Source organism: Nerophis ophidion, linkage group LG27, assembly GCF_033978795.1.
Source record: "Nerophis ophidion isolate RoL-2023_Sa linkage group LG27, RoL_Noph_v1.0, whole genome shotgun sequence".
NCBI lineage: Eukaryota > Metazoa > Chordata > Actinopteri > Syngnathiformes > Syngnathidae > Nerophis > Nerophis ophidion.
The window spans coordinates 16,524,961-16,538,068 of record NC_084637.1 but is presented as its reverse complement, the minus strand read 5'-3'; the positions used below and the strand labels follow the sequence as shown (position 1 = coordinate 16,538,068).

The window sequence follows — 13,108 nt, the reverse complement described above, 5'->3', positions numbered from 1 at the left end:
TGGGTTTCAGTAGGCCTTTAAAGCTCTACTATGCAAAGCGAAAGCCATTTATCAACAACATCCAGAAACTCCGCCTGCTTCTCTGAGCCCGAGATCATCTAAGATGGACTGATACGAAGTGGAAAAGTGCTCTGTGGTCTGGCGAGTCCACATTTCAAATTGTTTTTGGAAATATTCGACATCTTACACATCTATGAAGGCACCATTAATGCTGAAAGGTACATACAGGTTTTGGAACAACATATGCTGACATCCAAGCGCCGTCTTTTTCATGGACGCCCCTGCTTATTTCAGCAAGACAATGCCAAGCCACATTCAGCACGTGTTACAACAGCGTGGCTTCGTAAAAAAAAGAGTGCGGGTACTTTCTTGGGCCGCCTGCAGTCCAGACCTGTCTCCCATCGAAAATATGTGGCGCATTATGAAGCGTAAAATACGACAGCGGAGACCCCGGACTGTTGAACAACTGAAGCTCTACATGAAACAAGAATGGGAAAGAATTCCACTTTCAAAGCTTCAACAATTAGTTTCCTCAGTTCCCAAACGCTATTGAGTGTTGTTAAAAGAAAAGGTGATGTAACACAGTGGTGAACATGCCCTTTCCCAACTACTTTGGCATGCGTTGCAGCCATGAAATTCCAAGTTAATTATTATTTGAAAAAAAAAATAAAGTTTATGAGTTTGAACATCAAATATCTTGTCTTTGTAGTGCATTCAACTGAATATGGGTTGAAAAGGTCTTGCAAATCATTGTATTCCGTTTATATTTACATCTAACACAATTTCCCAACTCATATGGAAACGGGGTTTGTATATGGCCCTAAGTCACGAGTGTCTCAAAGGGCTGCACAAGCCACAACAACATCCTCAACTCAGGTCCCACATCAGGGCAAGACAAAACTCAACCCAAAGTGATGACACTGAGAAACCTTGGAGGGGACCGCAGATGTGGGTGCAATGGACGTCAAGTGGATCTATTGTGAGAGTCTAGTCCATAGTGGATTGTTGTAATGTTTATGAAGTTACTAGTTGATTGCGTCAAGTCAGCACCGTGACAGGCACTGCTGAGCAAAGCATTGTTTGTGCAGAGTCCTAACAGACACCAGCGCACATTTTGCTCCTCTTTCCCACAGCGGGAGTGGAAACAAGGCCATGTGCTGCTTAATCACGCAGGTTACTGGAGCCTGAACTGGCCTTTTGCTGCATAAAGACTTCATTTTCCGCAGCATCTCTGCGTGCACACACACTCACACATTTGTGAGTGTGTAGTGCACGTATACACTGACTATATATGTGCACTACACCAGTCTTTTTCAACCACTGTGCCGCGGCACACTAGTGTGCCGTGAGATACAGTCTGGTGTGCCGTGGGAGATGATCTAATTTCACCTATTTGGGGTAAAAAATATTGTTTGCAAACCAGTAATTATAGTCTGAAAATGATGTGTTGTTGTTGAGTGTCGATGCTGTCTAGAGCTCGGCAGAGTAACTGCTGTAATACTCTTCCATATCAGTAGGTTGCTAACTGCTTTGTAGATGTCGGAAACAGTGGGAGGCAGTGTGCAGGTAAAAAGGTGTCTAATGCTTAAACCAAAAATAAACAAAAGGTGAGTGTCCCTAAGAAAAGGCATTGAAGCTTAGGGAAGGCAATGCAGAACGAAACTAAAACTGAACTGGCTACAAAGTAAACAAAAACAGAATGCTGGACGGCAGCAAAGACTTGCTGTGGAGCAAAGACGGCGTCCATAAAGTACATCCGAACATGACATGATAGTAGAAGGATGAAAACAACCAAAATATTCTCGAACGCTAAACCATAGTAGATGCGGGAAATATCGCTCAAAGCAAAACATGAAACTGCAACAGGAAAATACCAAAAAAAGAGAAAACACCACCAAAATAGGAGCGCAAGACAAGAACCAAAACACTACAAACAGGAAAACAGCAAAAAAATGTTGTGATGTGACGGGTGGTGACAGTACACCTACTTTGAGACAAGAGCTATAGTGATGCATGTTTGGTTATGCTTTAAAGCAGTGGTTCTTAACCTGGGTTCGATCGAACCCTAGGGGTTCGGGGAGTCGGCCTCAGGGGTTCCGGCGGAGGTCAAAACACACCCGACTCAGCGTCTCAATAAAAACTTCGGCAACAGCAGAAGTCACACTGATTTGCAGGTGTGTCATTTGTTGTGAGTTTATGCACTGTGTTGGTTTTGTTGTTTGAACAAGGTGATGTTCATGCACGGTTCATTTTGGGCACCAGTAAAAAAAACATGGTAACACTTTAGTACGGGGGACATATTCACCATTAATTATTGTTGCTTATTAACATGCAAATTAGTAACATATTGGCCCTTAACTGGTCATCATTAAGTACTTATTAATGCCTTATTCGGCATGGCCTCATTATAACCCTAACCCTCTAACCCTAACCAAATAACTCCAAATTAAGTCTTTGTTACTTAGACTATGTTCCCCTGGTGCAGGGGTGTCAAACTCAAATAAAGAGTGGGCCAAAATTTAAAACTGAAGAAAGCTGCGGGCCAAAGTTGAACAAACTAACCTTTTAATTAGAACCCAAACAAGTTTTGCATTGAATATTGAACAAGAAAGGCTTATATAACAGAATCGGTGACAAAGGACAGCCTTGGCGGAGTCCAACCCTCACTGGAAATGTGTTCGACTTACTGCCGGCAATGCGGACCAACTTTTATAACTTTTATGGACAGAATTTCTAGGCGCAGTCAAGGCGTTGAGGGGTTCCGGTTTGGTGACCGCAGGATTAGGTCTCTGCTTTTTGCAGATGATGTGGTCCTGATGGCTTCATCTGACCGGGATGTTCAGCTCTCACTGGATCGGTTCGCAGCCGAGTGTGAAGCGACCGGAATGAGAATCAGCACCTCCAAGTCAGAGTCCATGGTTCTCGCCCGGAAAAGGGTGGAATGCCATCTCCGGGTTGGGGAGGAGACCCTGCCCCAAGTGGAGGAGTTCAAGTACCTTGGAGTCTTGTTCACGAGTGGGGGAAGAGTGGATCGTGAGATCGACAGGCGGATCGGTGCGGCGTCTTCAGTAATGCGGACGTTGTATCGATCCGTTGTGGTGAAGAAGGAGCTGAGCCGGAAGGCAAAGCTCTCAATTTACCGGTCGATCTACGTTCCCTTCCTCACCTATGGTCATGAGCTTTGGGTCACGGGTACAAGCGGCCGAAATGAGTTTCCTCCGCCGTGTGGCGGGGCTCTCCCTTAGAGATAGGGTGAGAAGCTCTGCCATCCGGGAGGAACTCAAAGTAAAGCCGCTGCTCCTCCACATTGAAAGGAGCCAGATGAGGTGGTTCGGGCATCTGGTCAGGATGCCACCCGAACGCCTCCCTAGGGAGGTGTTTAGGACACGTCCAACCGGTAGGAGGCCACGGGGAAGACCCAGGACACGTTGGGAAGACTATGTCTCCCGGCTGGCCTGGGAACGCCTCGGGATCCCCCGGGAAGAGCTGGATGAAGTGGCTGGGGAGAGGGAAGTCTGGGTTTCCTTGCTTAGGCTGTTGCCCCCGCGACCCGACCTCGGATAAGCGGAAGAAGATGGATGGATGGATGGGCTTATATAACTTTATAGTGACATGCAAAATCGAGTTTCAAATAATGATAATAACAAAAAAATATCAATGGCATATAAAATAAAATGTAAATAAAAATGTAATGCCTCTTTTCCATTTGCAGCCTTATGGGGTAAATATCAAAATAAACTTTTTCCACAGGCTAATAATACATTTTAGAATAAAATAACAATAATGAATGAATCAAACATTCGAGCCTTGAAGTAGCAAGAGAAAGTGCATGAATAAAATGTTCATTATTGCTCAGTTTGCTACACTGATTTGCTTTAACACTGAATATGGAACAGGGAACGCTTATGCAACTTAATAGTGCAAAATCAACTTTCAAAAACCAAACGAAAAAACATCCATGGTATATTAAATACAATTTCCATAAAAAATGTAATGCCTCTTTTCTATTTGCAGCATTCTGAGGTTAATATCAACATTAACTTTTTCCACGGGCTAATAAATTTGAAAATAAAATAACAATGAGGTGTGCGGGGTTTGGTGGTAGCGGGGGGTGTATATTGTAGCGTCCTGGAAGAGTTAGTGCTGCAAGGAGTTCTGGGTATTTATTCTGTTGTGTTTATGATGTGTTACGGTGTCGTTCTTCTCTCGAAATGTAAATAAATGAATGATAAATGGGTTGTACTTGTTTAGCGCTTTTCTACCTTCAAGGTACTCAAAGCGCTTTGACATTACTTCCACATTTACCCATTCACACAGACATTCACACACTGATGGAGGGAGCTGCCATGCAAGGCGCCAACCAGCACCCATCAGGAGCAAGGGTGAAGTGTCTAGCTCAGGACACAACGGACGTGACGAAGTTGGTACTAGGTGGGAATTGAACCAGGGACCCTCGGGTTGCGCACGGCCACTCTTCCACTGCGCCACGCCGTCCCTGTGTTTGTCATTCTTGTTTGGTGTGGGTTCACAGTGAGGAGCATATTTCTAACAGTGTTAAAGTTGTTTATATAGCCACCCTCAGTGTGACATGTATGGCTGTTGACCAAGTATGCCTTGCATTCACTTGTGTGTGTGCGTACAAGCTGCTTTTATTATGTGACTTGGCCTACACACTGATTGTATGGAGGAAAAGCAGACGTGGCGACAGGTTGTAGAGAACGCTAAAGACAGTGCTTGTATGGCACGCCCTCAATATTGTTGTCCAGGTAGAAATCGAAAGAAATTTAGGAGAATGGTTGCCCCGGGAGGTTTTCGGGAGGGCCACTGAACTTCGGGAGTCTCCCAGAAAAATTGGGAGGGTTAGCAAGTATGAGTATTAGCGGTGAATGCAATGTTCCAGCGGCACCGCCGCTGTAATATACCGACGGGCCAGCTCTAATGTTGATAATGCTGCAAGGGCCAAATGAAATTAGGGCCAGAGTTTGACACCCATGCCCTAGTGTCAATAAACCTTTAAATTAAGTATTTGTTACTGAGAATATGTTATACATACTAAAGTGTTACCAAAACACATAACTTTGTCTTGAATTAAAAGAAAACATTTTAATTTTCACTAAGAAGGGTTCGGTGAATGTGAATATGAAACTAACGGGGTTTGGTACCTCCAACAAGGTTAAAAATCACTGCTTTAAAGGCCTACTGAAACCCACTACTACCCACCACGCAGTCTGATAGTTTATATATCAATGATGAAATATTAACATTGCAACACATGCCAATACGGCCTTTTTAGTTTACCAAATTGCAATTTTAAATTTCCCGGGACTTTTTTCTTCAAAACGTCGCGTAATTATGACGTGTACGCTTGACGCCACGGGCTGTTATGAATATGAGCACTGCGCACACACACAGCTAAAAGTCGTCTGCTTTAACGGCATAATTACACAGTATTTTGGAGATCTGTGTTGCTGAATCTTTTGCAATTTGTTCAATTAATATTGGAGAAGTCAAAGTAGAACGATGGAGTTGGGAAGCTTTAGCCTTTAGCCACACAAACACACGGTAATTCCTTGTTTAAAATTCACGGAGGTGAAACTTTCCTATGGATCACAGCAAACATGGATCCCGACCACTTGTCAACCAGCAGGTTTCGGTGAGAAAATCGATGTTAAAAAGTCGGCACTTACCGGATATCAGCTGAGCTTCTGGCTCCCGTACAGCTGCCGTTGACCTCCCCGAGACACTGCGCGTCAACACCCGGCCGTGGACGTACACTTCCGACTATCAGGTACTGTTAAACTCACTAAAACACTAGCAACACAATAGAAAGATAAGGGATTTCCCAGAATCATCCTAGTAAATGTGTCTAAAAACATCAGAATCCGTCTCAATGCAACGCGATTGCAATCGCGTTTTTATTTAATTTTTTTTCTAGTCCGTCGCTATCAATATCCTCAAACACGAATCTTTCATCCTCGCTCAAATTAATGGGGAAATTGTCGTTTTCTCTGTCCGAATAGCACTTTTTGTTGGAGGCTCCCATTAAAAACAATTTGAGGATGTGAGGAGCCCTACAACCCGTGACGTCATCGTCTGCGACTTCCGGTAAAGGCAGGGCTCTTCTCTTAGCACCAAAAGTTGCAAACTTTATCGTGGATGTTCTCTACTAAATCCTTTCAGCAGAAATATGGCAATATCGCGAAATTATGAAGTATGACACATAGAATGGACCTGCTATCCCCATTTAAATAAGAAAATCTCATTTCAGTAGGCCTTTAAATAAAGGCAATAATACAAAATAAAAAAAATAGTGTCTCCTTTTATTTTGAAATACATTTTGGTACCAGTACCAAACTATTGGTGTCAGGACATCACTACGAGAGACAAATACGTGATTACTGAACTATGTTGGAAATCAAGAGTGTTTCTCACCGTCTTTATCAAAGTGCTGCCACTCGCAACTTTCACAGGCCCCATGGTGGCTTATTTAGCAGTCATATTTCATAATAAAAGCAGCACTGGGATTAAGTCACCAGCGCGTGGAATTATTTGTCTGGGGACTCGATTCTGCGGAATTATCTGTGGGCAAACGGACTAAAGTTAAGTTAAGTTAAAGTACCAATGACTAGTTTCCATGTTCAACTGCACTCCTCGGAAAAATGTTCAAAATGGATGAAATATAGCAGCATTGAAGAATGAATGAAAGATTTCATGTTGGCAAAAACGTTAAAGTGAAGATTAATGATCAAGTATGAAACGTAGAATGGACCTGCTGTCCCCGTTTAAATGGGAAAATCTCATTTCAGTAGGCCTTTAAAGTCATATCCAACAATTGCGACAACGACTTTTTTACTGTCAACCTTGAGTTTCGTTTTTTTTTTATGATTTCTGGTGGTGGTGTGCCTCTGGATATTTTCAACGCAAAAAATGTGCCTTGGCTCAAAAAAGGTTGAAAAACACTGCACTACACCAGTGGTTCTCAAATGGGGGTACGCGTACCCCTGGGGGTATGCCGAGGGGTACGTGAATTTTTTTTTTTTAAATATTCTAAAAATAGCAACAATTGAAAAATCCTTTATAAATATATTTATTAAATACTACTTCAATAAACTATTAATGTAAGTTCATAAACTGTGAAAAGAAATGCAACAATGCAATATTCAGTGTTGACAGCTAGATTTTTTGTGGACATGCTCCATAAATATTTATTGCGATCCGTGACTCGGATCTTCACATATTATTGTTTATTTTTCCATCTTTGTTCTCATTCTCTGTTTGAAAAAGTCTGCGGGCTATAGAGCGTTTTCCGTTCGGGCTCCAGTACTCTGAAATGCCCTGCCGGTAACAGTTCGAGATGCTACCTCAGTAGAAGCATTTAAGTCTCACCTTAAAACTCATCTGTATACTTTAGCCTTTAAATAGACCTCCTTTTTAGACCAGTTGATCTGCCGCTTCTTTTCTTTCTCCTATGTCCCCCCCTCCCTTGTGGAGGGGGTCCGGTCCGATGACCATGGATGAAGTACTGGCTGTCCAGAGTCGAGACCCAGGATGGACCGCTCGTCGGGACCCAGGATGGACCGCTCGCCTGTATCGGTTGGGGACATCTCTACGCTGCTGATCCGCCTCCGCTTGAGATGGTCTCCTGTGGACGGGACTCTCGCTGCTGTCTTGGATCCACTTGAACTGAACTCTCGCGGCTGTGTTGGAGCCACAATGGATTGAACTTTCACAGTATCATGTTAGACCCGCTCGACATCCATTGCTTTCGGTCCCCTGGGGGGGGGAGGGGGGTTGCCCACGTCTGAGGTCCTCTCCAAGGTTTCTCATAGTCAGCATTGTCACTGGCGTCCCACTGGATGTGAATTCTCCCTGCCCACTGGGTGTGAGTTTTCCTTGCCCTTTTGTGGGTTCTTCCGAGGATGTTGTAGTCGTAATGACTTGTGCAGTCCTTTGAGACATTTGTGATTTGGGGCTATATAAATAAACATTGATTGATTGATTGATTGATTGATCCGTTTATTTCCCGTTTAGTCCATCACCATGGTTACTTATTAGTTTCAGCTGTTACTCCCGGTTCCTGCACACCCGTTCTCTGCTAATCACCTTCCCTCTATAAACCAGCCTCTTCTGTTTATTCTTTCTGGGACTCTACTGTAACGCCGGTTCGGCATCGTGGTACCAGGTTCGATTCCCTCGTGGATGCGTCAAACAAAGAACACAACAAAGGTAGGATCTAACAAATTTATTAACAAAAGGTGAACTCTGAACAAAAACACTGGAGCTCATAAAAAGGGAAACAAAAGACGCTAGCGTGAAAGCTAGGAAATATAAAGAACTAAGACTTGGCATGAAGGCATAAAAAGTAAAAACAAAGATGATTAGCATGTGAGCTAAAGCTGACTAGGTGGCTGAGCTAATGAGCTAGCGAGAAAAGCATACCTGACGTTACGTTGCGTGAAAACAAACTAGAGTCCCAGAAAGAAAAACAGAAGAGGCTGGCTTATAAAGAGAAGATGATTAGCACAGAACAGGTGTGCAGGAACCGGGAGTAGCAGCTGAAACTAATAAGTAACCATGGTGATGGACTAAACGGGAAATAAACGGATCAAACGGAGAATGAGAACAAAGATGGAAAAATAAACAATAATATGTGAAGATCCGAGTCACGGATCGCAAAAATTATTGATGTTAAAGATTTATTTTTATTTTTGTTAAAATAAAGCCAATTTTTGTTGTCTCCTTTATTTAGAAAAGTATCTAAATAATCTTAGTACCAGGACCAAAATATTGGTATCGGGACAACACTAATTCATAGTCATGTTTGAAGCATATAATATTTTCCCATGTGAACACTTTGGGTCTTGATCTTATGTCCGCTAGTACAGTGGTTCTCAAACGGGGGTACTTGAAGGTATGCCAAGGGGTACGTGAGATTTTTCCAAAATGTTCTAAAATTAGCAACAATTCAAAAATCCTTTATAAAAATATTTATTGAATAATACTTCAACAAAATATGAATGTAAGTTCATAAACTGTGAAAAGAATTGCAACAATGCAATATTCAGTGTTGACAGCTAGATTTTTTGTGGACATGTTCCATAAATATTGATGTTTTTTGTGAATAAATGTTTAGAATTATGTTCATGAATCCAGATGGAGCTTTAGTACAGTGGTTCTCGACCTTTTTTCAGTGATGTACCCCCTGTGAACATTTTTTTCATTCAAGTACCCCCTAATCAGAGCAAAACATTTTTGGTTGAAAAAAAGAGATAAAGAAGTAAAATACAGCACTATGTCATCAGTTTCTGGTTTATTAAATTGTATAACAGTGCAAAATATTGCTCATTTGTAGTGGTCTTTCTTGAACTATTTGGGAGAAAAGATATAAAAATAACTAAAAACTTGTTGAAAAATAAACAAGTGGTTCAATTATAAATAAAGATTTCTACACATAGAGAGAGAAGGGAAGAGTGAGGGAAGAGCGGATCGGTGCGGTGTCTTCAGTAATGCGGACGTTGTACCGATCCGTTGTGGTGAAGAAGGAGCTGAGCCGGAAGGCGAAGCTCTCAATTTACCGGTCGATCTACGTTCCCATCCTCACCTATGGTCATGAGCTTTGGGTCATGACCGAAAGGATAAGATCACGGGTACAAGCGGCCAAAATGAGTTTCCTCCGCTGTGTGGCTGGACTCTCTCTTAGAGATAGGGTGAGAAGCTCTTCCATCCGGGGGGAGCTCAAAGTAAAGCTGCTGCTCCTCCACATCGAGAGGAGCCAGATGAGGTGCTTCGGGCATCTGGTCAGGATGCCACCCGAATGCCTCCCTAGGGAGGTGTTTAGGACACGTCCAACCGGTAGGAGGCCACGGGGAAGACTATGTCTCCCGGCTGGCCTGGGAACGCCTCGGGATCCCCCGGGAAGAGCTAGACGAAGTGGCTGGGGAGAGGGAAGTCTGGGTTTCCCTGCTTAGGCTGTTGCCCCCGCGACCCGACCTCGGATAAGCGGAAGAAGATGGATGGATGGATTTCTACACATAGAAGTAATCATCAACTTAAAGTGCCCTCTTTGGGGATTGTAATAGAGATCCATCTGGATTCACCAACTTAATTCTAAACATTTCTTCACAAAAAAAGAAATCTTTAACATCAATATTTATGAAAAAATCTAGCTGTCAACACTGAATATTGCATTGTTGCAGTTCTTTTCACAGTTTATGAACTTATGTTCATATTTTGTTGAAGTATTATTCAATACATGTGATTTTTGCATTGTTGCTATTTTTAGAATATTTAAAAAAAAATCTCACGTACCCCTTGGCATACCTTCAAGTACCCCCATTTGAGAACCACTGCTCTAGTACAATCCCCAAAGAGGGCACTTTAAGTTGATGATTACTTCTATGTGTAGAAATCTTTATTTATAATTGAATCACTTGTTTATTTTTCAACACGTTTTTAGTTATTTTTACATCTTTTTTTCCAAATAGTTCAAGAAAGACCACTAAAAATGAGCAATATTTTTGCATTGTTATACATTTTAATAAATCAGAAACTGATGACATAGTGCTGTACTTTACTTCTTTATGTATTTTTTTCAACCAAAAATGCTTTGCTCTGATTAGTGGGTACTTATAATAAAAAAAATGTTCACAGGGGGTACATCACTGGAAAAAAGGTTGAGAACCACTGCACTACACCACCCTCCCTTCCCCTCTCCTGTGCACTTGCTGCACAACTGCAGAGAAAACAGCAGCACAGTCACGGCAAAAAAAAAAAAAACTAAAAAAAAAAAAAAGTCAGGGCAAAACTCACCAGTTGGGTTCTTGGGTTTCTTCAGGCTCTTGCCACAAAGACACTGCAGCATATGCGATCCTTTGCTGAAAATGTTGCTCCAGATAAACCGCATGGATTTGGCCGAGACGGGGGAGGAGGCGGCGGTGGTGGTGGTGGTGGTGGTGGTGGTGGGGGACGAGAGGCGCACCGGATGCGGCAACCTAAAATTCACCCACCGCATGGGGGCCGGTCCGCCCCCCTGTTTGCATGCCAACGGAACCGACCAGCAGTCGGGCTCAGTTCGACGGTGCTTGCCTCCCCCGATCTGCACCATAGAAAGGAAGAAGAGAAGCAAGTCGCCCGGTTCCTCCGCCTGCACGTCCGCCTTGACGTCGTCCCCGGGCGGCGGGGGAAGCGCGGCGCTTCTCTCCGGAGGCCGGCGGTCCTCAGCAGGTGAGGAGGACCAGGAGGAGGTTCTGCCGCGCTCCCGCCGAGTGCTCCTCTTCGAATGACGTCGACGTCGTAAGCCGCGCGGCGCGGGGGAAGAAGCGGCGGCTGACAGGCATGCGGCGACGCTAGCGCGGAGTCGGCGGTGCGCGGCAGCTGTCGGCTTCTGCACGAAAAACCATTGCATATTAGTGAAGGAGGGATGGCAGGGCTCCGCGCGTCCGTCCGTCCGTCCGTCCGGGGGCGGGATCGGGGGAGCAAGGGTGGGAGGGTTTGCGGGTGTCCGTCAGCAAGTCGCCGGTAAATAAGTGTACAGTAAAGCTCCTTTTTACGCGATATACAGACTCCTCATCGGATCCGCGCAACGGAAAGAATCGCTGCAATACCGTTTTTTCTCCCCCTTCCAAAGTCCTGATGAATATTTCATCCGTCTTTTCGGCCTCCCGGGCGCAAATTGTTTATTGCCGCCGAGATGCCTCCCGCGCTTTTTTTTTTCTTTCCCGCCTATACGCGGGAGATGTGGCGGCGGGAAAGAAAGAAAAGTGGACGGAGAATCGCGGACTGCTGCTGTCCAGACAACCGACCGCCGGCTGGGCGCGAAGAGGTGCAACGAGTCACTTTAAACAACCTGCTGGGGGAGAGAGACCGCGAGCGACCGGCACACGGCATCCGCTTGGCACCTTCAAAATAAAAGCGTAATGACTATATATGTATGTATATATATATCCATCCATCCATCCATTTCCTACCGCTTATTCCCTTTGGGGTCGCGGGGGGCGCTGGCGCCTATCTCAGCTACAATCGGGCGGAAGACGGGGTACACCCTGGACAAGTCGCCACCTCATCAGAGGGCCAACACAGATAGACAGAAAACATTCACACTCACATTCACACACGAGGGCCAATTTAGTGTTGCCAATCAACCTATCCCCAGGTGCATGTTTTTGGAAGTGGGAGGAAGCCGGAGTACCCGGAGGGAACCCACGCATTCACGGGGAGAACATGCAAACTCCACACAGAAAGATCCCGAGCCTGGAGTTGAACCCAGGACTGCAGGAACATCGTATTGTGAGGCAGACGCACTAACCCCTCTCCCACCGTGAAGCCCTATATATATATATATATATATATATATATATATATATATATATATATATATATATATATATATATATATATATATATATATATATATATATATATATATATATATATATATATATATATATATATATATATATATATATATATATATATATATATATATATTATCAATCATCCATCCATCTTCTTCCGCTTATTCGAGGTCGGGTCGCGGGGGCAACAGCCTAAGCAGGGAAACCCAGACTTCCCTCTCCCCAGCCACTTCGTCTAGCTCTTCCCGGGGGATCCCGAGGCGTTCCCAGGCCAGCCGGGAGACATAGTCTTCCCAACGTGTCCTGGGTCTTCCCCGTGGCCTCCTACCGGTTGGACGTGCCCTAAACACCTCCCTAGGGAGGCGTTCGGGTGGCATCCTGACCAGATGCCCGAACCACCTCATCTGGCTCCTCTCGATGTGAAGGAGCAGCGGCTTTACTTTGAGTTCCTCCCGGATGGCAGAGCTTCTCACCCTATCTCTAAGGGAGAGCCCCGCCACACGGCGGAGGAAACTAATTTCGGCCGCTTGTACCCGTGAGCTTATCCTTTCGGTCATGACCCAAAGCTCATGACCATAGGTGAGGATGGGAACGTAGATCGACCGGTAAATTGAGAGCTTCGCCTTCCGGCTCAGCTCCTTCTTCACCACAACGGATCGATACAACGTCCGCATTACTGAAGACGCCGCACCGATCCGCCTGTCGATCTCACGATCCACTCTTCCCCCACTCGTGAACAAGACTCCTCGGTACTT

General features: G+C 44.4%; 1 protein-coding gene across 1 annotated transcript in view; it reads right to left on the bottom strand.

Moving 5' to 3' along the window:
- Positions 1-11,795, bottom strand: part of LOC133544158 (fibroblast growth factor 14-like) — a 203,979-nt gene extending 192,184 nt beyond the window's left edge. Inside the window, exon 1 of the mRNA XM_061889254.1 lies at positions 10,810-11,795. Coding sequence (XP_061745238.1) covers positions 10,810-11,404 — 595 coding nt within the window. The 5' untranslated portion in view covers positions 11,405-11,795. The remainder of the gene's footprint in view (positions 1-10,809) is intronic.
- Positions 11,796-13,108: the final 1,313 nt, after the last annotated feature.